Here is a 27,123-nt window from a genome sequence, read left to right on the forward strand (position 1 = left end):
GTAATAGCGACATCTGATCGAGAATCAAATTTTCGTGATTTACGAGGCACGTTTTTTCCTTAGACTGTATCCATCTATTAATAATATTATTTTTAGAAGTACTGTGTATCTTGCCTGCATGCAAGCGTGCAAATCAAATCAGTCTTAAATTTAGTAAGAAAAATAAATAACATAACAATGAAGTTTAATATAAATTAATAATAATATTTAAGTCTCCGGCAAGCTCGGCCGAATTTCAACTTCCCATACAAACGGAGTTGCGTTCCCATTTTAAAACTACGTGTTGGATTGTAATAAAACTTTGCATGTACTTACAATGATATGATTTATATCTAGGTCTGAAATTAGTTTATATAGGTCTAGTATATAAAACAATCGAAATAGAGCAAAAACAAGTTTTGTATGTAAAACTTAAATTCGCTGTATTTTTTTTTACTGTGGTATCTGAAGATACATAAACTGAAGACCTAGATATACCTTATGCTATTGTAAGTACTAAGTTTCAGAGCAATCTAGTTACCTCTAGTCGTCGTTTTAAAATGAGAGCGTAACTACGTTTTTATGGAGAACCGAGCTTGCCGGGTACTCTTAAACTGCATAACTACATAATTTAAACTGATAACTTTTGCCTGTAACTTTTTATTTTTTGGTAATCGATGCCGCGTTTATTCTTTCCTAAGCTTTGGTCTGAGTTCTTTCTCCCATCGGGCCAACTTAAATTGATCATTCAAAACTCATATAATAGCCACTAGAAATGTTTCCAGCAGACATTGGCTAAAGAGATCGATTTATTTTTTTCTTTCAAGCCTTTTCCATTTGAATTGCTGCTGCCCTAACAAAAAGGGTTAGGAATTCCGATCCCCCATTTGGCGATAAAGTCCTCTTTTTAACCATTTTGAAGGTTTTTGTAAAGGGTGTACATTATTGGTTCACTTTTCCAAAGCGTAATCTCATGCCTATAAGTCAATTCTGTTAGAACCTACCAAAACGAGGTTTTGAACCTCTATAGCGATTTTTGTCAATATCAGCGAAAACTATTTTATCATGATAATGGATAATATACGTTGTTTGATGCAGTTTTTTCATAACGTCCCTACTTATGCGACGAACGATTCAATTTAATTTCGCGTGTTATGGCTCCATCAAGGTTTTAATGATTCTGCCCAATTCTGCCAATGTCGAGGTAACATAACTCTTTCCGCACATACTATATGAATCATTTCATATTGCGATCATAAACAGTGTTCAGTGGAGTATCCAATCAATCTCCAAGGAAGTACAAATTAACACTAACTATCACAAACTACATAAAACTAATAACTAATTTGAACACTATGTACAACTAATAATTATAGTCTACAGTCTAGTATTAATAATGTGGTACAAATAAAAATGTCATTTCCGATTTTTATCCTTATTCATTACACCCCGGTTGAAGGTCTTCCCCTCTTTTACAGTTTTAGGCCATTGGAGTTTTTGAATATCCAACTACAAGCGAAGCTATTGCTAACCGCGCAGGTGCAATATCGTAGTCTCCTTTACTGCACATTGCACATTGCATCTTACACAACTGCGCCTCAACGGGAGGTAGGAGGAATTACTGGAGGTCTCAACATTGATTGAACGTTTACGATTGTATCGACGAAAACTTTACTGACAAATTATATTAATTAGCTAACAATTTATTCCATAAGTAATTAATTTCGGCGAATCGTCAAATAGCATTACATAAAAATTTCATTAATTATTGTATGGTTTTGAGGTTGTTGGCGCAGGTTCTTGTGGAGATGATGAGACAACACTTGATGGATTTTTTAACGTTTTTTAATTATCGTAGCGATTAAATGACATTGCTTGAATGTATGGGCGCGCGACAAAGCGACGCGTGCCGTCGGCGCTGTTACGGATCGGAGCAGGCGGCGGGCCGGCGCTTGCGGCACCGCGTAGATCGGGTGGTGTCTGTGTGCGCACGCACACATAGATGGCGCGTCAACAGGCTGGCCCCCTTGGGTCAGGAGCTGCCTGATCCAACGTTGATGGAAGTGGGCAGAGCCGGTTGTATGCCCGGCGCAGGGTCCCAGTAGTGGTGAGGATGTCGGCGACGCGGTTGACGCCGTCGCTGCCCGGGTGGACGGCCGTGACTCGTCCGAGCAGCCATCGGTTCGGTGGTAGGCGGTCATCCTTGATGATGACCATCTCGCCCAGTTGTGGATGCGCACCTTGAGTGCGCCACTTGCTGCGGGACTGGAGCTCTGAAATGTATTCTTTTGAGTATCTTTTCCAAAAATGAGCCTTAAGCTGTTGTACTCTCATGTATTTGGAGAGCGTCGTAAGTGGTCGAGTTTCTTCCACCTGGGGTGCAGGTGGCAATGTGATCGTTCGTCCAATTAAGAAATGTGCTGGACATAAGGGAGCTAGATCTGAAGGATCAGAAGAAAGAGGAGTGAGAGGCCTAGAGTTAAGCGTCCCCTCTATATGAACCAAGGCCGAATTCATGTGTTCGTAGTCTAAATTAGTCATAGATAGAACGCGTTTCAAGTGATATTTTACAGACTTGACCGATCCTTCTGACAAACCGTTGAAATTTGGACTGTAAGCTGGGGCGAATTTGAACTTTATTTCGTTTTCAGCAGAGTAAGCAGTTATGTCATTACTGTTTTCCTTTAGAAATTTAGCTAGTTCATTACATGATCCTACGTACTGGGTACCGTTATCTGAAAGTAAAGTTGCCGGCTTACCTCTGCGGGCAATAAATCGATTTAAAGCGGCAATGAAACCTTGAGACGTCAGATCGGTGACGAGCTCGAGGTGTACTGCTCTCACAGCCAGACAGACAAACACAACTATGTATGCCTTTATTAGTTGAGCGCCGCGACCTTTTCTATTCAATATCAGGATAGGCCCAGCATAATCTGTGGCTGTGTGTGTGAAAGGGTGATCAGCGTGCAACCTCTGTGCAGGAAGTGGACTCATGATAGGCTGGTATGTACGACCTGAGAAACGAAGACAAGTTAAACAGTCATGTGTTATCTTCCGACAAAGGTTGCGACCGCTTATTATCCAGAACTTATGACGTAACATGGATAATAGCAATTGGGGTCCTGCATGTAAATGTATTTTATGGTAATGTTGTACCAATGTTTTTGTTATATGGTGAGATGCATGTAGCAAGATTGGATGTTTAGTGTCATAGTCGTAGTTTGAGTTGGATAATCGTCCTCCAACTCTGATCAGGTTGTCCTGGTCAATAAATGGATTTAATTTTATTATTTTATCTTTTGTGGTGAGTGTGCCCTTAGTGAGCAATAAAAATTGTTTGTTGAATATTTCTGATTGTACCTTTTTACATAAAGAAATCAATGCTAATTTTAGTTCTGAAATACGTAATGGACCAAAGCGTTTATTTGTGTTTTGACAATTGTGTTTAAATCTGTACATGTAAGCTACAACACGCTGCATTTTGCTAAAGTTTGAAAACTTTTCAGTGAAATCATTTTCCTGTATATCTGCAGCTGCTGAAATATGACAATGAGTTTTAATTTCAGGCAAATCAGAAACATTCACACTTTGAGGCTGCAATGGCCATTGAATGTCCTTTTGGTGTAAAAAATGTGGACCTTGGAACCACAAAGTTGAATTTTTGAGCTGTAAAGCGTTTTGACCTCTAGACCCTATGTCAGCAGGGTTCATATCAGTTGGGACATAATGCCATGCTGATGGGTCAAAGGCGTTAGTAATTTCAGTGACTCTGTTATGGACAAATTGTTTAAGCTGTTTTTTACAGGTTTTTAGCCAGCCAAGCACAATGGTTGAGTCACAGTGAAAATAAATTGAGTCTATTTCTAGGCGTAATGAGTTTACAACCTTTTTTGTTAGTTGTGTGGCTAGGAGACTACCGCATAATTCCAATTTTGGAATAGTTAGGCGCTGCCTAAGTGGGGCCAATTTACTTTTTGCAACCAGCAAATGTACACTTACGTTACCGCTTTTCGACACTGTACGTAAGTATACACAGGCAGCGTAAGCTTTCATTGATGCGTCACTAAATGCATGTAATTGAACAGTTACGAAATCGTCGCATAGTGCTCTGCGAGGAATTTCGATTTTAGAAATATCTGGCAAGTATTTGACAAACTGGTCCCATTGTGACTCAACCTCGCCCGGTAGCTGAGAGTCCCACGGAATGTTTTGAGACCAAAGAGCCTGGAGGATGAGTTTTGCCTGTAACATGCAAGGGTTTATTAAGCCCAGTGGGTCAAACACTTGTGCTATAGTGGACAAAATAGCGCGTTTTGTTTTAGGATTTTGAATTGTGTTTGGCAATGAAAACAATAATGTGTCTCGTTTACAAGCCCAAAGTAGGCCTAAAGTTTTGGCATATTCATCATTGTTCAGATTTAGTAAATCATCATAATTGTTTTCATTTATAATTTGATTTAGAATGGACGGTTTGTTAGACCGCCATTTTCGTAAATGGAAGTGAGCGGGTTCTAGCTCGCTAATGACATTTTGACATGTATGTATGAGTGTTTGTTCATTATCATGACCAGTGATGTAGTCATCAACGTAAAAGTCATGCAAAATTGTTTCACGTGCAAGTTCGTCCTTGCAATCGATACCTAATTGTTTTAGTGTTCTTGTCGCTAACCAGGGAGCTGAGGCCGTGCCATAGGTAACCGTGTTTAGTTTGTACTGGTTAATTGGTTGTGTGGGATCAGACCGCCATAGGATTTGCTGCAAACTTCGTTGATCTTCTCTTACATAAATCTGTCTATACATTTTAGCTACATCAGAAGTTGCAACAAATCTATGTTGTCTGAATCGAATGAGAATGCTCAATAAATCGTCTTGGACAACCGGGCCTATGTGTTGAATGTCATTGTATGACTTTCCTGAGCTTGTGACAGCTGATCCATCGAAAACAGATCTTAACTTGGTAGTGAGGCTCCCCTCGCGCAAAATTCCATGATGTGGAAGAAAATAAGAAAATGTATCGTTTTGAGAGTCTTTATTTTCTGACATATGACCTAATTGTAAATATTCGTTCATAAATTTAGTATATTGCTCTTTGAATTCCGGTTCCCGTTTAAATTTGCGCTCTAATGAATGAAATCTTGTCAAAGCTTGTTCTTTAGAGTTACCTAACACCTCGGGGGACTCTTTAAGTGGTACAGTTACAACGAATTTCCCATCCGAGTGGCGCGTGGTAGTACTTGTAAAGATTCGTTCACACTCGCTATCAGTTTTAGATTTGTTACATATCTTTTCAATATTAGAGAAACCGTCATCATCAAAAAAATTGTTTAGTTTTTGATCTAGCTCTGTGTTAGAGAAATGGCAGTGGACTGTATTTTGTTTTGTTTTGTTTGAATATGGTAATTTAACTACTAACCACCCTAGTTTTGTTTCAACTAGTGTTGGTAGATTCTTGCCTAGGGATATCTTGTTTTGGCAAAGTACATCCCAAAAGATTTCAGCGCTCAGCAGCATCTGCACCTCTGACGGTTCTGAAAATGATGGGTCCGCGAGGTGGATGTGAGAGGGAATTTTGAAGGCATTGCAATTAATTGGATTAGTGGGTATGACATCGGTGACCCGAGATAAAACATAGCAATCAACATCGGTTGTATAATTGCGATCGTATAGTGACGATATAGTGACGTCACATTTTTTAGTGGTTGTCGTTGATTTGTCCTCCAGTAGGTTAACTGAGGTAAATGTAGAATAACTGGGTATCCCTAATTGTTTTTGTAAAGATTCTGTGATGAATGAAATAGTTGATCCGTTGTCTAACATAACACGGACCTTGTGTGTTTGACCAGAGTGGTCTTGCACATTGACTATAGCAGTAGAAAGAAGAGTTTGGCTGCAATGTATAGAAGATAGTGTGATGTTGTCTTGTGCAGGTTTAGATTGGTCCTGCACGCATGGTAAGACACAGTCACTTTTAGTAGATGATTTGCTAGCCAGTGGTTCTGTGGATTGAGTGTTAATATGCAATAAGGTGTTGTGACGGTTGGTACACAAACGACATGAACTAAGTCGACAGCGTGGTTCGTCGTGCCCTGCGCGAAGACAATTAGTACAAAGACTCAACTGCTTTATCTTATCGATGCGAGATTCTATAGACATAGCTTTAAATTTAGAGCATTGGTATATTGTGTGATAGTTTGCGCATACAGGGCATTTATATTGTTTTTGTTTTGATTCATTTACGACAAATGTCCTTGGGCGGTTGTGCGTGACGTCACTTTGCCTACGAGGAACCTTTGATTGCATTTGAGCCTCTTCCATGGTTTCAAGGAGGTCCGCACGACCCTTCAAGAAATTTGTGAAATCACTAAAGGTGGGAATACCTACAATTTTGTTACGTTCGGTTTCCCAATCGCGCATTGAGACTGCATCAAGTTTACTAGACATCATATGGATAATTAAAACATCCCAGTGTTCAGTAGGTAATTTTAATGTTTTTAAGGCTCTCAAGTTTTTATTTACCCAGTCTATCATATTACGCAAGGCTTTGGAAGACTCTTGCGTTACTGGCTTTATACTGAACAAAGCTTGAATATGGTTATTTACTAAAATACGATCGTTATTAAAACGCTCGCACAGCAGGTCCCAAGCAACATCATAATTCTCAGTTGAAAACTCTAGTGATTTAATGATTAATGACGCACTGTCCTTCAAAGAGTTCCTTAGATAGTGGAACTTATGAATGTTAGGTATGGATGTGTTATTGTGTATAAGTGATTTATAAGTGTCATGGTACTCTAGCCAATCCTGATATCGACCAGAGAAAGTCGGGAGATGAATTGTTGGAAGTTTAATGTTTGGCTTACTTGAGAATACAGCATCACCTGATCCCGACACCGATCCTCTGTCGTGCTCCGCAGAGGCAGGTCCGGCGGGCGCGGCATGCTTGCTGAGCAGGTCTTGCGCAGCAGCCATGGCGCCGAAGTACCGGTCCTCGAAGGAAGTCCGCTCTGCGTACTCCTCATCTGGAATTTCCGTCAAGCTTTCTATATCATTTTGTATGGAATCGAAATCGTTGTACATTTCTGACATTTTGGCATGTCGCAGGGTAAGCTCCTGCATTTGTACGCTATTAAGCTCACTGCTAGGTAGCAAAGCATTTAAATAATCTTTAAAAACAGTCAGCTTTGCTTTGAAACTTGCTCGGCTTTTCTTTAGTGATTTTAAATTATCCATGATGAAGTGTAAAGGAAGAAGAAATTAATCAATCGAACAAAATATATTGTAATTATTGAAGCTTGCGTTAAAGTGTTGTATAGAATGTGATAATAAAAACGAAATAAATCTCAAACTGCCCTACAGCTGTAAGAAAATAATGATTAAACACGCCCTAAATGATTTAGAGTATTGTTCAAAAGAGTGAGAACTATTGGAAATATACTTAAATTTTATGCGAAGGGTGGTTAAGCAGGCAGAAGGATAGTCAAGCAAACGTGCGCACAAGCCACGCCCGAATTCCCGTTAATCGAGACAGCGCGCGGTCACGTAGTAGACCTGTACCAATAACTTCTGAGGTTATAAGAATATTAATGTTGCTTATTTTTTATATATAGTTTCCAGACCATATACTAAACCTAAAAATAATATTTTGTGTCATCCTAGGTATTTGCTTAGGTAGAAATTTAGGTATTTCTTTTTTCAATCAGCATTCTGTAAAAAAAATATTCGAGACGAAATTCTTTGTTTCCCTGTAAAGGCAAAGTGGCTTCCGACGTACACACGCATTTTGTGTCATTTTCATCCACGGGTATAATGGCATTTAATAAATACCTAATATTGATCCTAAAACGCTGAAAAAAATATTAGAGTCGGTAAGTGAAGTGTTGTACTTTACAGAACATTGTTATATGTTATTCAAACAAATCTGTGTCAAATTCATCCACCGCTTTTATTAAAAAAAATTTTTTTTCTAATTAACAACCTGTATCTGCCACAAAAAAAAATTCATGTTATTAAGTTTACGTCTACAATATTATAATACCACATTGAGACATCATTCATAATTTGGGTCATTTTGATCCACGGTTTTTTTACTATCTGGCAAAATAAAACTCAATTGAGCAAGAAGGGCGTGCGCGGGGAAGGGTACCTACGCGGGTGGGGTGCTTATTATACTTGCCGCAATATCAGCTGGCGACTGAGATCTTAATACTATCTCCTTTACCCTTGTTAAGACCAACCAAGAGATGGCATTATGAGCTGTCTCGCCACTTAGTTTTGCGATACAGTGTATTTATTTCATTCGTAGGCATAATTACATTGTCTTATCAATCTTACCGTAGTAGGTATATAAATATAATTAAAAATAAACTGTAGGCTGCACTCCTCATACTGACCAACATTTGTGACGTTCCTAATCAAAAGGTACCACTTTCTCTGACAGGTTATTTGTATAAAGATATAATCAAATTTCGTCTTTATGGTAAACGACAAAGTGGTACCTACCTTTTGATTGAGAATGTCACAACAGCGACTTAAAAATTACTTTTGTTTCGATTTTTAGTACTAGACTTTTTAAGTTTATTTTAAGACGCAATTTATTGTGATTTTTGTTATGTTTAAGCGTGGCAAGCAACATTAATTACATTGATGATGTTCATTAAATACAATATTTTTTCATACTATACTGAACTGTCACCCTATACATGAGAATGAACAGCGCCCTCTTGACAATGATCATATATTACTGGTCAGGCTTTAATATGTGTCATAATTTAGTAAAGTCCCCTTTGTGGATTCTAAGTTTCCGAGTTACAGCAGTTTAGTGAAAGCGTTTTTTTTTTTTTTTTAATATAAATTAAGGGTTGAATAAAGAGGAAAGAAAATTTGATTATTTTTGCGCTACGACGCACGGTTTAGGAGATACAGCCCTATAAAGTTTTTTTTATTGTTTTTTTCTTTTTTACATTGTGTTTTTTGTATATTACTTTGGGGTTTCATAAAGGGGAACGAAAATTTAATTATTTTTGCGCTACGACGCATGGTTTAGGAGATCAAGCCCTATAAAAAAAAAACTCTTTTTTTTTGCGTTTTTTTTGTATAAATTAATGGTTACATAAAGGGGACCGAAAAGTTGATTATTTTTGCGCTACGACGCACGGTTTAGGAGATACAGCCCTATATAGATTTTTTTCTTTTTCTTTTTTACGTTTCTAAATCTTAATTAAGGGCTTCTTAAGAGGAACGAAAATTTGATTATTTTTCGCTACCATGCACGGTTTAGGAGATACATCCCTAAAGTTTTTTTGTTGTTTTTTTTTTCTTTTTTTTGTCATTGCGTTTTTTGTTATTACTTTGGGGTTTCATAAAAGGGAACGAAAATTTTATTATTTTTGCGCTACGACGCATGGTTTAGGAGATACAGCCCTAAAATGATTTTTTTCTGTTTCTTTTTTGCGTTTTTAAATCTTAATTAGGGGCTTCTTAAAGGGGAACGGATATTGATTATTTTTGCGCTACGATGCACGGTTTAGGAGATACAGCCCTATAAAGTTTTTTTGTTATTATTTTTTTCTTTCTTTTTCTTGTGTTTTTATATATTATTTAGGGGCTTCATAAAGGGGAACGAAAATTTTATTATTTTTGCGCTACAACGCATGGTTTAGGAGATACAGCCCTATAAAGATTTTTTTTTTTAATTTTACGTTTTTTTTTAAGTATAAATTATGGGTTGCATAAAGGGGAACGAAAATTTTATTGTTTTTGCGGTACCACGCACGGTTTAGGAGATACAGCTCTATAAAGTTTTTTTTCCTGGTTTTTTTTTGTTTTTTTTTTAAGTATTAATTACGGGTTTCTGAAAGGGGTTTTTTAAATTATTTTTGCGCTACGACGCATGGTTTAAGAGATACAGCCCTATAAAGATTTTTTTATTGTTTTTTTTTTCTTTTTTTCTTTTTTACATTGTGTTTTTTGTATATTACTTTGGGGTTTCAAAAAGGGGAACGAAAATTTTATTATTTTTGCGGTACCACGCACGGTTTAGGAGATACAGCTCTATAAAGTTTTTTTTCCTGGTTTTTTTTTGTTTTTTTTTTAAAGTATTAATTACGGGTTTCTTAAAGAGGTTTTTTAAATTATTTTTGCGCTACGACGCATGGTTTAAGAGATACAGCCCTATAAAGATTTTTTTATTGTTTTTTTTTTTTCTTTTTTTCTTTTTTACATTGTGTTTTTTGTATCTTACTTTCGGGTTTCATAAAGGGAAACGAAAATTTTATTATTTTTGCGGTACCACGCACGGTTTAGGAGATACAGCTCTATAAAGTTTTTTTTCCTGGTTTTTTTTTGTTTTTTTTTTTAAGTATTAATTACGGGTTTCTTAAAGGGGTTTTTTAAATTATTTTTGCGCTACGACGCATGGTTTAAGACATACAGCCCTATAATGTTTTTTTTTTAATTTTGCGTTTTTTTTTAAATATAAATTATGGGTTGCATAAAGGGGAAAGAAAATTTTATTATTTTTGCGCTACGACGCATGGTTTAGGAGATACAGCCCTATAAAGATTTTTTTTTTAAATTTTGCGTTTTTTTTAAATATAAATTATGGGTTGCATAAAGGGGAACGAAAATTTTATTGTTTTTGCGGTACCACACACGGTTTAGGAGATACAGCTCTATAAAGTTTTTTTTCCTGGTTTTTTTTTGTTTTTTTTTTTAAGTATTAATTACGGGTTTCTTAAAGGGGTTTTTTTAAATTATTTTTGCGCTACGACGCATGGTTTAAGAGATACAGCCCTATAATGTTTTTTTTTTTTAAATTTTGCGGTTTTTTTTTAAATATAAATTATGGGTTGCATAAAGGGGAACGAAAATTTTATTATTTTTGCGCCACCACGTACGGTTTAGGAGATATTATATTCGTTCAAAATTTCGCGCCGACCTCGAAATTCGAATAAATATGATGAACAAACCGACCAAAACAAACAATGCGCTGTCGCCATTCCGTGCGCTAGCGACTGGTCGCTGCATGCATCACTCCCGCCCGCTCCACTGACCCCCATCCCCACCGCATCATCTATCCATCACGCCGCGTGAGTGAAGTGAAAGAACGAACGCTGGCTCACTCACTTCATTGCAGTGCTTGGCTTGACTAGTTTTTTTATGTGATAGTCAGCAAACGAGCAGACGAGCCGGCTGATGGGAAGCAGTCATCGTCGCCCATGGACATAAGCAACAACACAGGAGCCCTTAAGCATTGCCGACCCTTGAGAACCCTAAATACCCGCTTCTTGAAGAATCCCATGTCGAAGCGCAAAGGAAATACCTCAGGAGGCAACTCATTCCACATTTTGCACGTTCTGGGAAGAAACGAGCGAGATGCCCGCTTATTCTTGGTGTGCCATGTGTCTAAGAAGTGAGGATGAGTTTTGCTCCTTTGGCGGGAGGTGCGTGCGGTGATAGAAACGAGACGATGACACCAGATCAAAAAGTTCTTCGGAACATTCCCCATTGTACAGTAAGTTCGGGATCGCCGACAATACGAACTGCCCGCCGTTGGATGGAGTCAAGGGGAAGGAGCTGGTATTGTGGAGCGCCAGACCAGTGATGAGATGAGAACAGTACTCCATATGAGGTCGAACCTGCACTTTATATAACAAAAGTCGGTGACCCGGTGTGAAGTACTGTTTGGCTCTGTTTTTTGGAGGCCAGTTTGGCTTTTTGTTCCAGATGACTACGAAACTGGACTTCGTTCGTAATGTCGACACCAAGTATCGCGATACTTTTAGCGGTGGTAAGGGGAATGCCCTGAAACTTTGGCGCCGTGACAAATGGGGTTTTTTTTGGCGGAAAACGCGCAGACTTGTGTCTTACTAGGGTTGAACTGGACGAGGTTACGTCTACCCCATTCGGAGACCTATTCAAGGGACGTCTCGATCTCAGACACAAGTCGCATCCTGCACTCCGACACCTGCTCAGGGGGGGGCGTTTGCACGACCTGTATAACAGCTATCACCAGTGCTGTCATCCGCATAGCAATGAATATTGTTAGTAAATAACATATCATTGATATGCAGAACGAACAGGGTAGGCGATATTGTATTGGGAACAAAAAAAAATGTTTCCTTAGCTTGCAGGGTTGGCGCGGTCACTTTTAAGCATTCCAGCTACAAGTACACCCAGTGAAAGGGTGTTTTCTGTAGCTGGGATGGTTTTGACTGCTAAGCGATCGCGCTTAAATCCGGCAAAGGTGAACAAAATATTTTTTATTCACGATAATTACAACCACTGTAGCTGTACTGTAAACAATTTTTAGTCAGTGATTGATGGAGATAAGAAATAAATGTTTATTCCTAGCATAGTTATGTTTTTTTTTAATTATTCCTCCTAAAAAATGTCCTCACGCCGGTGACGCCGCGCCGCGCCGGGTTCAAAACCCAGCGCGCCGCCGCCGGGTTTTTTGGCTGCGGCGTGGATCTCTAATATATAGCTATAATAGCTCTATAAAGTTTTTTTTCCTGGTTTTTTTTTAAGTTATAATTAAGGGTTTCTTAAAGGGGAACGAAAATTTGATTATTTTTGTGCTACGATGCACGGTTTAGGAGATGCAGCCCTATAAAGATTTTTTTTGTTGTTTTTTTTTTCATTGTGTTTTTTGTACATTATTTTGGGGTTCCGTAAAGGGGAACGAAAATTTTGTTCTTTTTGCGCTACCACGCACGGTTTAGGAGTATAGCTCTATAAAGATTTTTTCCTGTTTTTTTTTTGTTTTTTTTTAAAGTATTAATTAAGGGATCCTTAAAGGGGAACGAAAAATTGATTATTTTTGCGCTACGATGCACGATTTAGGATATGCAGCCCTATAAAGATTTTTTTTTGTTTTTTTTTCATTGGGTTTTTTTGTATATTACTTTGGGGTTCCGTAAAGGGGAACGAAAATTTTATTATTTTTGCGCTACGACGCACGGTTTAGGAGATACAGCCCTAAAATGATTTTTTTTTTCCACTTTTTCTTTTTTGCGTTTTTCAATCTTAATTAGGGGTTTCTTAAAGGGATTTTTTTTAATTATTTTTGCGCTACGATGCACGGTGTAGGAGATACAGCCCTATAAAGTTTTTTTGTTATTTTTTTTCTTTTTTTTCATTGTGTTTTTAGTATATTACTTTGGGGCTTCATAAAGGGGAACGAAATTTTTATTATTTTTGCGCCACCACGCACGGTTTAGGAGATATTATATCTATATATATAGCTATAATAGCTCTATAGTTTTTTTCCTGGTTTTTTTAAAAGTTTTAATTAAGGATTTCTTAAGGGGAACGAAAATTTGATTATTTTTGTGCTACGATGCACGGTTTAGGAGATGCAGCCCTATAAAGATTTTTTCCTCTTTTTTTTTCTTTTTTGCGTTTTTAAATCTTAATTAGGGGCTTCTTAAAGGGGAGCGAAAATTTAATTATTTTTGCGCTACGATGCACGATATAGGAGATACAGCTAATACAGCCCTATAAAGATTTTGTTTCTTTTTTTTTCATTGTATTTTTCATGTATTACTTTTGGGTTACATAAAGGGGAACGAAAATTTTATTATTTTTGCGCTACGACGCATGGTTTAGGAGATACCGTCCTATATATTTTTTTACAATGCATGTGCTCGAAAAGTGCGTTTCCTACGGAGCCATATCGTGCGGAAAGTACTGCTTTTCCGCACTAGTGCTTTTTGTTTTCAATTTTTTTTTACAGTACATATGGTGCTACTTTCTCGCACTAGTGCGGAAAAGAGCACTTACCGTGCATATGTCGAAAGTTTAAAGGGCCATATGTACTGTAAAACGTACGATACACGTGCGAATAGGTAATTCGCAACTCGTGTCGATTTAAAACACTCCTTTTAATAATTAAACTTATTTGCCATGACATGTTTTTTTATTTACTCGCACAATGCATAGTAAAACATTGTATGATACACGTGCGTAAAGATGATTTCCGCACTTGTTGCATAAATAGCAATTTTTTTTATCAAAGAATGAAAGAAAGTCACGGTATTAATAACCAAATTTTACTTTAGTGGTACCTTTTCCCTATCACTGTCACAAATGTATGTGGCGTTCACGTAAACGCGATATTTTTAAGATTTCCCTGCGCAATGTTGCCAGCTCGCTCGCAAATCAAACATGTACTTACAGTTCTTTTGCATAATGGTGACATTGTACAATATCTATGAGTTTTAAATAGGTAAAAGATAATTCGACGCATTCTTTGCTTGCTTGTTGCTTGTTGTTGTGTTGTTTGCGTAACTTCTTTGAATAAGTTGCGTTAATTTGGCGCACAGGCGAAGTAAACATGCGTTGCGTACGGCAAGGTCACGCCGTGGCCCCACCCTGCACGGCCTCCGTTGCCCATTCAGACCGCCCGCTAGCTTCGTTTGAACGCAAATAATATTTTTGTAATATTTGTTTATGCAGTGGATGAAAGTGACACAAATTCATACATCTTATTTATCCCGCATTTCAAATTAATAAGATGTAAACTCTAATATCTTTAATATTCTTTTGTAACGGTGACAGCCTGTTACAACAAAATCATCAAATATCTTATGAAGCTATGCCTTAATAAGACACAAAATTATTTAATGGACCTATTTAAACTATTAAATTCGACCTAAGTAAATTTTTTTAACTCTAATTTTTTTTTGTGTCTTTTAGAATATTATGACATAGTATCAGATTGCAGTGGACGTAATTGACACAAACTATGTTTTCACACTAAAAACACTATCCTAAATGCAACACAGTTACATGTTTTCTCTCGAATATTTTTTTCTCCAAGATAATTCAAAATAAAAAATAATTACCACAAAATAACAAATTACTAGAAAAGCAAATTATATATATGACACAAAACAAAATGTAAGATTTACATCTTAACAAAGTATTCATAAGCGAAAACAGAATTGACTTTAATATTTTTATAACCTAGGGGTCAAAATATAGCCAGCGGTACAGGTCTATAGGCAGGCGGCCGGCCGGCGCTAGCGCGGACTTTGACCCCACGCCGGTTCTGGAATGTTCGAATAAAAATTAGCTAAAATTTCAATTTTTGTTCTGTATTGGCTCAAATAGAGGCAACACAGTCTTCTAGACCTCTGAAAACAAGATATTGAAGCTACTTTGATTTCGATTTAAACAATGAAAAAGATCGATGTGAATTTTCGATTCCAAAAGAAGGAAATTTTTAGTAAAAATGGGCAATATGTAGACGGAATTATAGCACTAATTGGGATTTTAGATTGAAATGAAACCTTTAGATAGTGGTTTTGATGGAAAAAAGCACAGCACTTTGTATGAAAGGCAGGAAAGTTAAATGCAATTAAATGGAATTAATTGGAACGAACTTACACAAATGCCTATGCAAACCCTTTTCCTGGTATATTCTCGCTTAAATATTGTAGACTCAGGTATAGATTGGTTGAATCTTCTTGAATTTGGTTGAATCTCAACGTGTTCAAAATCCAAAATGTCGACTCCTTTGTTCGACCGCGCCGATGAAATCCTTTGTCCTCCTTTAGATAGTGGATTCCAAAGCCTCATCCGGCTCGAATCTGTTGGCGCAGGTTCTTGTGGAGATGATGAGACAACACTTGATGGATTTTTTAACGTTTTTTAATTATCGTAGCGATTAAATGACATTGCTTGAATGTATGGGCGCGCGACAAAGCGACGCGTGCCGTCGGCGCTGTTACGGATCGGAGCAGGCGGCGGGCCGGCGCTTGCGGCACCGCGTAGATCGGGTGGTGTCTGTGTGCGCACGCACACATAGATGGCGCGTCAACAGAGGTAAAATTTCAATTTTGAAAATTCACATAAGTTCATTCCTATAAGCTTACAGTAAATAACAACAGCAAATAACCAATGTGCTTACTCGGTAAAAACAAATTAGGGAATAGAATCAAATGGGTATTCAAAGAATATCATAATATTAAGTGTGTCAGCCTACGATACAGGCTAGTGAAGGGGTCACGGGTAATTTTTAAGTTCCATTTAATTTGTATTGTGCAGTGTCAGTAAACATCACGTAAACGTGTAAATATAATAAAGTCATAAACAGTTGTATTAGTAACCTGTGAAATAAATACATAAAACATTTTTTTTTTATTAAACAACATGCGCGACGCATATTTTGAAAACAATAGGTAATGCTACATAGTAAATGTACTTAGCAGTACATTTAATGAAGGTACCTATGTAGCATTCAAACAGTTTACAGATGAATCTTTAGTAATTTCAAAATGAGATCGAATTATATAATTTCAGAAGTTAAAATGCCGCTCCTGGTCTATCTCTGGTCGGGGTGCAGCGCAAAACTTCCACTATATTTGTGCCCACGTGCCCAGCAAGACGATAGCTTACTACTCTCACAGTTCCAATCTCCCGTCCCGTCTTATGGCTACCTGCTCATATGAACTTTCAAAACGTTTAATTTATAATTGTTTATAATTCAGTGCGTACCTATTAGGCACGTATTCGTGTCTTATTCGTTACTTTGAACGAAATTCAATTAATAATGCTTAGTTTTACGGCCCAATGAACGAAAAATCCAATCGAATGGCTTCAGTATAAAGTTTAACCAAAAACATACACAGCGACTGAATTTCCTTTGATCGCCAATGTTTAATGTGAGTTAAAAAATTAAAAAATATGGACTGTAACCCCGCTTTCATAGTTCCATAGTTAATATACATATAATGACCCCGTATAATTTTGCCATTACTATGCCCGTCCGTCCGTCACGCAGCGTCTTACTTAAGCGAACAACTCGCGAACGCGAAGCGAAGCGGCGCGGCGCGGCGGGCCCACGGCGTCCGCGTTCGCAACGAGATCGCCCACGTTGGACACTTCTATAGGTATCATAGGATTGATTCACACCGCGCCGCATCGCTTCGCTTCGCGTTCGCGTGTTGCTCGCCGACGTAGTACGCTGCGTAGCTGCCAGAGGCTTAACTCAAGCTGGATATCAAATTTGTGAAAAGCTGAAATCAAAAATCTTGAAGTAGGTATTTTTGAAGTTTAAGTAAGTAGGTAGGTAAGTTATTTTTTATTCTCGGACTTCGCACCGCTCACATAGAAAAACTACCTAACATGTGGAACAGACCCACGAACAGTAGATCCAGTGGGATCTTATAAACTGAAGCTTATTTTATGCTTAAAGTTATATTAAACTGGAAGAATAAACAATAAGCTTCACTGTTTGTGGTATAACTATTAACTCCAGTAGGTAGCGCATGTATGTGTGCTTAATCCCAAACTGCCACTTTGTCTGTATTTTTACCAATAAAGAAGATCAAGCCCAAATCCATTTTTTTATAAAAGTTTAACTATTTCAAAAGGCTAAAAGTTATTATTTATGAGTGTAGGAGAAACAATAAATCTGCCTGCTCGTATAAAAACCAAAAAAGGGAAAAAGTTCATTCGCGTCAACGTCGGATTTAAAAGTAGGTAGGTACAGTTCGGCCCGCCATTTTATCCGTTACTAGCTCAACAAAGCTTTTATTCTGTTTTTCTATTATTTTCCCAGTATAACATTATTTTACCAGTATAATATATGTACAGTCGCCATCTGATACAGTAATACCCCGCTTTACGCGAGGGATACGTTCTGCAAACAATCGCGTTAAGCGAAATTAATTAAATTAAATTAATTAATTCACTCTTCAATTTTTCAAACAGAATGGTCAGAGAAAGCGAGGATTTCCGCAACCAAAGACAAGTAAATGACTGCATATTATTAAGCATACTCTGGCGAACCCACTTCGTGAGTAGAAAAAGCGGAATTCAAACATAAATATATACATAGAAAACAACCAAGACTCAGGAACAAATAAATGCCCTTACCGGGATTCGAACCCAGGACCATCGGCTTCACAGGCAGGGTCACTACCCACTAGGCCAGACCGGTCGTCAAATAATATAATTAATAATGGTACCGATTACTCCTAAGATTGTATCAATCTGCAGATAAATTCTTAATAGGTACCTACATACTTTCTTTTCATATGTACAGAAAAGGGACCCGGAGCGCGATAGCCGAAATATTTGCTTACAGCTGTTGTCCATTTTTTCTGAATATGAGTATAGTTTTTCTTATCCCCGAAATCGGTATATCACGTACCTGTCCTATTCTTTAGAATACATTCGACCTATTATTAGGTGAGGCATTTGTTAAGTAAATATGTAGTGCTTGCCAATACATTTGGCTAAAACTGCACAAAAATAAAGTTACTCGCTTTGATTTTTGCTCTAGAAGGGAAAAGGGTTAGAGTTGTAGCAGTTTATGGATTGTACATATTTATATACATATATATATATATATATATATATATATATATATATATATATATATGTATAATATGTTTATAGCATATGTTATATTGTATCGTCAAAACTAACTACTATTTTGTACCCGTGCGTCTCGTTCGCGCCTTACAACTTTACATGTCAGAGCGAAAGATTCAAAATTACATCATTTATTTCAAAATGTAAGTTCTAATTGGTCTACAGCATTTTAAATTTTCAATATCGTACCTAGAAAACATAAACCCTCGGAATGGACATAGAATACTTTTTATTTTTAATCCGCCCCTGGGGAGGAGAGAAAACAAATCGAACCCCACTTCCACCGAGCCGGAGTCCTTTATGTTAGTCGGTTTGTAAGGCACAGTACATAAGGACATGTATATGGATTAGTTATATTATATACTTGAAAGTTCCGTTACCTAAGTAGGATAATTCATAAGTAGGCAAACAACACGCGAGCGCGAAGCGGCGCGGGGTGAATCAATCCTTTGATGAAAGTGTCCATCTGATAGATCTCCATCTGATAAAGGAGCAAGCGAGACATAGACTGTGAGACCTTAGTGTTGGATGATGTTGGACATTCTGAGTATAATATGTTTTGAAAAGATGTGTCCCGCCGAGTTTGTTGCCGGTCCCATATTGGGATATGTTTATATCAATTATAATAATTTAGGAGGAAATTAAATCTTCTCGGGTCCGTGGTGTAGGGTTGGAGCCGGCGTAGTTTTTATCGCGTATATATATATATATATATATATATATATATATATATATATATATATATATATATATATATATCTTTACTTGAACATAATTGTAGTGTATAACTAGCCTTATGAACCGATTTTGCATGTACAACCAGCCTTAAAGTTTATAGTCTATGATTGTTCATTATTTTTAGTATGTGGGTATTTTTGCACTTTGGAATTTTTCCTCAGTCACCCGTTGACCACGAACGCTGTAAAGGGTTCGAAACGTCGGGATGTATTATAAATTCAATATACGCGATATAATCCGTTTTCATAGTTTTATTTCATGAGTAACTATCGCGGTAACCGAAGACAATATTCCCTTACAATATTATTATAAAGGTATGATCCAAAATTTGAAAGATATATTCTTCAAGTAATGTTGTCGAGCTTTCACTAAGAAAGGATTTATTGCAATTCGACTGGCGAACTTGAAGGATGGAGAATGGGGTTAAAAGTTAAAAGTTTTTACGACTTATATGCAGACGAGGTCACGAGTGGAGGCTATAATTAGAAGTTGTATTCTTTTTAGGGTTCCGTACCCAAAGGGTAAAAACGGGACCCTATTAATAAGACTCCGCTGTCCGTCTGTCCGTCTGTCCGTCTGTCCGTCTGTCCGTCTGTCTGTCTGTCACCAGGCTGTATCTCATGAACCGTGATAGCTAGGCAGTTGTAATTTTCACAGATGATGTATTTGTGTTGCCGCTATAACAACAAATACTAAAAAGTAGTGAACCCTCGGTGCGCGAGTCCGACACGCACTTGGCCGGTTTTTTTTTCATCCGTTTGATTTAGTGTTAACTACTTTAGTGCCACGCTCGTGTGCAAACTGCGCATCTCTCTCGTTGAAATCATCTTCTCTTTCGCTCACACAACTTTTTGCAGGAAAGAAAAGAACGGCAATAGTGTAAACACGTGCAAAATATGATACCGCAAATCACTTCAAAACTCGTGCGATCCGTCTAAAGTACCTATACTACCTACCTACCTACCTACCTATGATATAATGTATTATTTTCACCACACGGATACCCCAGCTCATAATATAAAGGCTCTATACCTATTCTTCAAAAACTAAATGAGAAAGTTGCATTTTATACAAAAGAGTGGCAAAGTAATTTAATGCACATTTTGAGTGGTTTTCTCATGTTGGCTGGTCTATTGACAATAATTAACATGTTCATGTGTAGTGGGTGTTTTATAAATGTGATGTCTACCCCAAACTTTAAATGCACTTTTCGTGGGGTAGTCACACAAATCTCTGTTTTGACATTTTGCTGGGACGTCAGTTAGCCGCGACCACGACCAGTGAAACCTGTGTCGAAACGTCGGTAAATAAAGGTAACAAAATAAATTCGCGATAGATTCGATTGTAAATGTGATTTAATATGTGGTCTAATTGACTTTTAAGTGATGATTTGGAATGATAAATATGTTTTACATTTAGTATTTTTTCGAGTTGGTGGTGAAAAATTTTGTGTTTCACTCGGTGACTCGCAACGCTCAAGTTAGTAAAAAACATTACCCTCCTTCTGACGCAGTCGGGTAAAAAAAACCTAAAAACCTACTCAAATAGCGTCAGTCCAGGCATTAAATATATACCCGGACAAATTGCCAAAAATATGTCCACACTACCTTATTATACGGGCAATAAGGTCGTGTATACATATTTTTGGCACTTTTTCATTATGATACTGAATACCTTGACTGAACACTCCGCGAAACCGATTTTTGGATTGATGATCAATCAATCACATTTCATGTGTCGGACCTGCAGCTTCAGTACCTTCGTGTCGTACCACTAATTCTCAGTGCAGAGTTACACTGGATGGGACTCAGCTAAAGCTAAATCCAAGTAACGAAACCACACACCGAATTACGATGCTGGGTCACAATTCAATGCCATACCGACAATGAAATTGAAATGAGAAGGTTTTAATTAAAGTATTGACTAATGACATAACTTCGGAGGTGCGACGTAAAATAGGCCCGATAAGCGAAGGCCTCGGAAAGTTGTGTTTTCCACAAGCCCGTGTAGAGGCACTTGAGAAGTTTGCTGCGCCTTTCAGATATTTTTCCTTTGCGTTTGGAGTGATTGAAGAGCCTTTGAGAACTTCTATTAGCTCATACATTTTGTTTCGAAATCAGAAATCCTTGAAAGTAATATTATTTATGTATTTGCAAAATGTAGGTATCGGCTAATGACTATGAGAGGTGTTGCACGCGTGTTATGGAGCGCATTTAGCCAGTTACATTTTACATATACATATTTACCTACTCGTAATAAAAAACCGGAGAAGTGCGAGTCGGACTGGCCCACCGAGGGTTCCCTACTTTTTAGTATTTGTTGTTATAGCGGCAACAGAAATACATCATCTGTGAAAATTTCAACTGTCTAGCTATCACGGTTCATGAGATACAGCCTGGTGAGCGACAGACGGACATTCAGACAGACGGACACGGGACCCTTACTAAGACTCCAGTCTTAGTAAGGGTCCCGTGTCCGTCTGTCTGAATGTCCGTCTGTCGCTCACCAGGCTAAGACTAAGACTCCAGTCTTAGTAATAGGGTCCCGTTTTTACCCTTTGGGTACGGAACCCAAATAAAGTATAGGGTGTAGGCACCCTGATATGATGGTATCATATTTCACGTTTTTGAATAGGCCCTTGGGATTATCAAATATTTATTTTCAGTTACCTCAAAAGTTCCATAGATATATATATTGAATAAATAAATATCCCAATATGACCACACGTTATATTCGCGCAGACAAAACCAAGAGTTATACGGTAGGTATAACATTTTATGAACAAGTGACCCTCCCTGTGAAGCCGATGGTCCTGGGTTCGAATCCCTGTAAGGGCATTTATTTGTGTGATGAACACAAATATTTGTTCCTGAGGCATGGGTGTTTCCTATGTATTTAAGTATGTATTTATACTATTTATCGATATAAGTATGTATATCGTCGCCTAGCACCCATAGTACAAGTTTTGCTTGGTTTGGGGCTAGGTTGATCTGTGTAAGATAACCCCTAATATTTATTATTTATTTATTTATATTTAAGCTAATGAAATTTAAAACTCAGGTGTATTTTTTGACTTAGTAAGAAGTTTATAAAAATATTTTTAGGGAGGCCCACAGTGGATCTGACGTCCAACTTTCAATCCGGAGGTCGCGGGTTCAAATCCTAGCTCGTACCAGTCGTACCAATGAGTTTTCGGAACTTACGTCCCCAACCCGCATTGGGGCAGCGTAGATTATCTATGTTCCAATTTAACCCTTATCTTGGCATTGTAACACCCGTGATACATGGAACACTAAAAAATCTAGCAGGTTCACTTTATTACATAACAAAATAATTCTCATTCTCAAATGAATATGTCGATCTACCCTCCATTATTATAGCAAAAAACAATGCACACAAGTGTCATTGTAAATTAATTAGTAATAATCAACATGGCGCCGTGGAATCAACAGATCTCGTTTCGTACTATAAGTTTTGCACATCTCTTAGATTAGTGTATAATTTTTGCATAATCTTCCATATAATGCATCTGTTAGTGTATTAGGGTTTACATAGTGGTCGTATTAAAAAACATTTCACACACAGAATATTTACATAAAACTGTTTTGTATCATATTTGAAACATTGCCAAGAACTCATAAAAGAACATATGTATTACATTTAATACATTGCCAAAATGTCGTCAAAATGGGTGTACATGATTTATTTTAATTCTCTTTTTTTTTATAGGGGGTTGCAATACATGTTTCAAATAACTCAATTAGTTATCAATATCTGGGAGACCGAGCTTCACTCGGAAAACATATAAAATCTCAAAAATACGCGTTTTCCCAGAGATAAGACCTAGCTAGATCGATAGATTGTTCGCCTCCGAAAACCCCCAAATAGCAAATTTCATCGAAATCGTTAGAGCCGTTTCTGAGATCCCCGAAATATGTGTATATATATATATATATATATACAAGAATTGCTCGTTTAAAGGTATAAGATATTATTTAGTTAGTGAACTTTGGTTTTTTTTTAAGTAATCGATATTATTTTAACTGTATATATATTCGTACGCTGTAGCGTTAGTGCTACGCCGTAGACCGTAGGCAAATTTTATTTATGGCAAAAATGCCTCCTAAGTAAAAAAAAAGTTTTTTTTACCATTATAATTTTATTTGTTTACTTTACCTATTTTACACAACTTTTTGTTAACGTGTTTTTTGAATGTCTACGGGATAAATGTGATTTGGTATTCGTAGATAAAATTTATTTTTACAGGTGTAAATAATCGTTTTTCGGTCAGATAAGAGAGAGGTTGTAAATAGTCAGATTGCGGTTTAATACCAATAAATATAAGGGATAATAATAAAAGGGATTGGCATTGCAAACCCAGCATTTTTTTCATTATTTTTTAATATCTAGTAGGGTAAATAGGCGACAAAAAACTAAACAAATATTAAAATTTAAAATATTTTGAGTCTTGCTAAGATTAAGTTGAGTTAAGACACTAATTGGTACAAACTGTGGTTTACACTAGAAATGGGCCGAATATCCAATTCTTATATCCGTATTCAGCCGTATTATTCGTATTCGGCAAACTCTATATTGAGCCCATCTCTAGTTTACCGACCACCCAGCACCCAGCGTTCCATATACAAGGGCTCTTAAACTTATTAACCCTTACAGCCACGTCCATTAAGTAGTATGTCTTTAATTAGACAGCAAATGTGATAGTTGCGTGCCTCACGAACGGCGGTGACAAATAGGCGGGAAAATGGCAGGTCGTGGGTGTAAAACTGTAAACGACAAACGGCTGTTTACTGCGCAGTCACACACATGGTTAACAGAGAAATTATATTCAAAACAACAAACACAAAAAACCGGCCAAGAGCATGTCTATGCTCCGTAGTCTAGTTGCCTTGAACAGAATACAGAAATTTATTGGTAAAAGCAAATTTTACAGGTCACATTTTACATTTACAAAAAAATATATAATATTTAAATATAGTTAACATGAATGAATATATTTTTTTAAACTACCATGCAGATCAACGACCTGATCGAGTATTTATAAATTCGTCAATGCTGTAGAATGCTTTTTCTATAAGCAGCAGTTTAAGTTTAGATTTAAATACTTGGTCACTATTTAAGTTAAGTATATCTGAGGGTAATGAATTGTAAATAGTTGGTCCCATGACCGTCCCTGAGTGACCGTCGTGATTTGGCGAGTCGGCGCCTCGGGGCACGTAGACGGGAACGAGGGTTATTAGTAGGTACGAGTACCACGTACTTACATAACAAGCAAAAGGGAGTACCTTCGCAGCGCTTATTAGTACTTACGTATTTTTTGTCTTTACCAAAAATACGTACGTTACGTTTTGGTTTTTGCAGTATGTGGCGCAATATGTGGCCTGCAACTATTGGTGTCCCTCTCTTGCTCACATGTTAGAGAAAGACACCAATATTATAGTTGTCGGCCACATACTGCAGTAAAAATATTGCCCGTTTACAAGCCCCTTAAGAGTTTCCGGCAAACTCGGTTCTCCATACAAACGTAGTTACGCTCTCATTTTAAAACGACTAGCTAGATTTCTCTGAAACTTTGTACTTACAATAGGATAAGGTATATCTAGGTCTGAAATTAGTTTATGTAGCTTCGGATACCATAGTAAAAAACAGCGAATTTAAGTTTTTCATACAAAACTTGTTTTTGCTCTATTTCGATTGTTTTATATACTAGAGCCATATGAACTAATTTCAGACCTAGATATACCTCATATCATTGTATGTGCAAAGTTTTATTACAATCCAACACGTAGTTTTAAAATGAGAACGGAACTCCGTTTGTAGGGCAAGGTGAAATTCGGCCGAGCTTGCCGGAGACTCTTAAGAAGGGAAGACTTTTTGCAACAACTGCTCAAAAACGGCTTAACCGATCATATTCGCTATAGTTATTATTAAATTTCTTTTTCAAGCTTTTTCACTTTCACGTTTTGTTTTTCATATTTATTGAACTCGTGATTTGTGAGTGTGAGTTAATTGGTACACAGTGGCTAACGATGGGCTATGCTAAGCCATGCCAATGGGCGACTGTGTGAATAGCACAGCAGCACAGTCCACGCTACGCCACGATTCCTTTGAAATTTGCCAATAACCGACAACTTCCCGATTGCGCACCACGATAGACAACGATGGCCAGTCGTCCGCCATTGTATACAATTGCCCCCGTACACAATGGCGATGGCTTGTCATGAACCATCCTTGACCACTGTGTACAAGGCCTTTAGAGATCCTAAAAATAATAAAATATTATCCCTTTTAAATGCGCACGCAACTGATAGTATCAAGGGCCTCATGCGCGAATCGCGGCGCGAAGCCGCGTAGTCTGGAGCGCGCTTAAAGGGATAGTATTTTTATTCTATCCTTTTTGCAGTAGGTTTTTTTTTTCAAGTCTAATATTTTTGCTTAGAAACAGTAGGGTAATGCCATCTAGGGATATAACACTGAACTTTAATTTGTAAGAACATTACCAGCACAAAAAACACACATTGCATAGTCCGATAAGAGATTGTAGAAAATTATTGAGGGCGCCACTTCCTACGTATAGTTGGTTAAACCAAATGAGGGCTAACGCGTATGAATTCGCCGCTAGGGGCGCTAGTGTAGATGGTGGTCTTTTCCATAGTTCGAAATGTCAAATGTCACTTGTCACTTCAATGACTGACAGCTGTTCTTTAGTCTTTTGGACCACCATCAACAGAGGCGCCAACTGGTGAACAAAAAAACGATAGCCCTCATTGTCGGTAAATAAGAACAAAAAAAAAACTATACTCAACCTTTTCTTTTGGGTGCTGCAACTAGTGTAAGACAAAGCTAGTATAATTTTCTCTGTCTATGTTTGAAAATACAGTCCTTTGACAAACTATAACTGTCACATTTTTGACGTAAAATGCTTAAACATGGCAACAATTTAGTATGGGGATTTTTTAGGTCCATTTTATTTAATTTCTACAATTTTATGTCGCACTATATCTCGCTGTAATAAAATGCTTTAAATTCTTAAAAATAAAATAGGCATTACTTTATAGATTACATGCTATTCATATGTATAAAAAAAACCGGCCAAGTGCGAGTCGGACTCGAGCACCGAGAGTTCCGTACTTTTTTGTATTTGTTGTTAATGTTGTTATAGCGGCAACAGAAATACATCATCTGTGAAAATTTCAATTGTCTAGCCATCACGGTTCATGAGATTCAGCCTGGTCACAGACAGACAGACGAACAAACGGACAGACGGACAGTGGAGTCTCAGTAATAGGGTCCCGTTATTATTGATTCACTGATCAACATCGACAATTTAAAATAAAAGTGGTAACAGACTACCGCACCGTACTGTGACCTTGGTGCGGTGCAGTAGTCTGTTACGGCTATTAGGCATGTACCAATCTAGTACATTGATTGATTACTGGGAGGATTGATTATGATTAAATAATTTGATGCACCCCATGCAATTAATTGTTCCTGCCCCACTTCTTCTTCTTCTTCTTTTTCTAGGGGCTATGTAAGGCTCCAGAGCCTATGTATCACTGCGACCATCTCTGATCTATTGTGATCGCCACCTACTACAACTCTCGATCCAAACCTGCAACTTCAAACAGCTGCAGGATCTTTTTGGTTTCGAGAGACTTTAACTCCTCCGGGCGCAATATATGTCCACCCAGGATCAAGTCACGAGTGCGCATTAGGCAGGGGCACTCTGTGAGGATGTGTAGGGGCGTCTCCTCTGCCTCCATACAGAGTCTGCACCGCCCCATGTCACGTTTCCCCATAGTGTGCATGTGCTTATTTAGGCCGCAGTGCCCGGTAAGCACCCTGACCAAGTTGTGCAGTTGGTTCCTAGGCAGCGCCAAGGCGCTCGAAGACGCCTTTTTGCTGAAGGCCTTGATAAGCGCTTTGGAATGGTTCAACCCTGGTTTCTCCCTCCAGAGTTGAATGGTTTTGTAGTGACAGTAGGTCTTTAGGGTGAGCCGCGTT

General features: G+C 37.7%; 1 protein-coding gene across 1 annotated transcript; it reads right to left on the reverse strand.

Annotated features, from left to right (window-relative positions):
- Window positions 1-1,955: 1,955 nt before the first annotated feature.
- LOC134753270 (uncharacterized) lies at window positions 1,956-7,512 on the reverse strand. Its single transcript, XM_063689111.1, has one exon. It carries the CDS (start codon window positions 7,207-7,209, stop codon window positions 1,990-1,992), a length of 5,220 nt encoding a protein of 1,739 aa, XP_063545181.1. The 5' UTR covers window positions 7,210-7,512; the 3' UTR covers window positions 1,956-1,989.
- Window positions 7,513-27,123: the final 19,611 nt, after the last annotated feature.

The sequence above is a fragment of the Cydia strobilella genome, chromosome 2 (genome assembly GCF_947568885.1).
Source record: "Cydia strobilella chromosome 2, ilCydStro3.1, whole genome shotgun sequence".
Classification (NCBI taxonomy): Eukaryota; Metazoa; Arthropoda; class Insecta; order Lepidoptera; family Tortricidae; genus Cydia; species Cydia strobilella.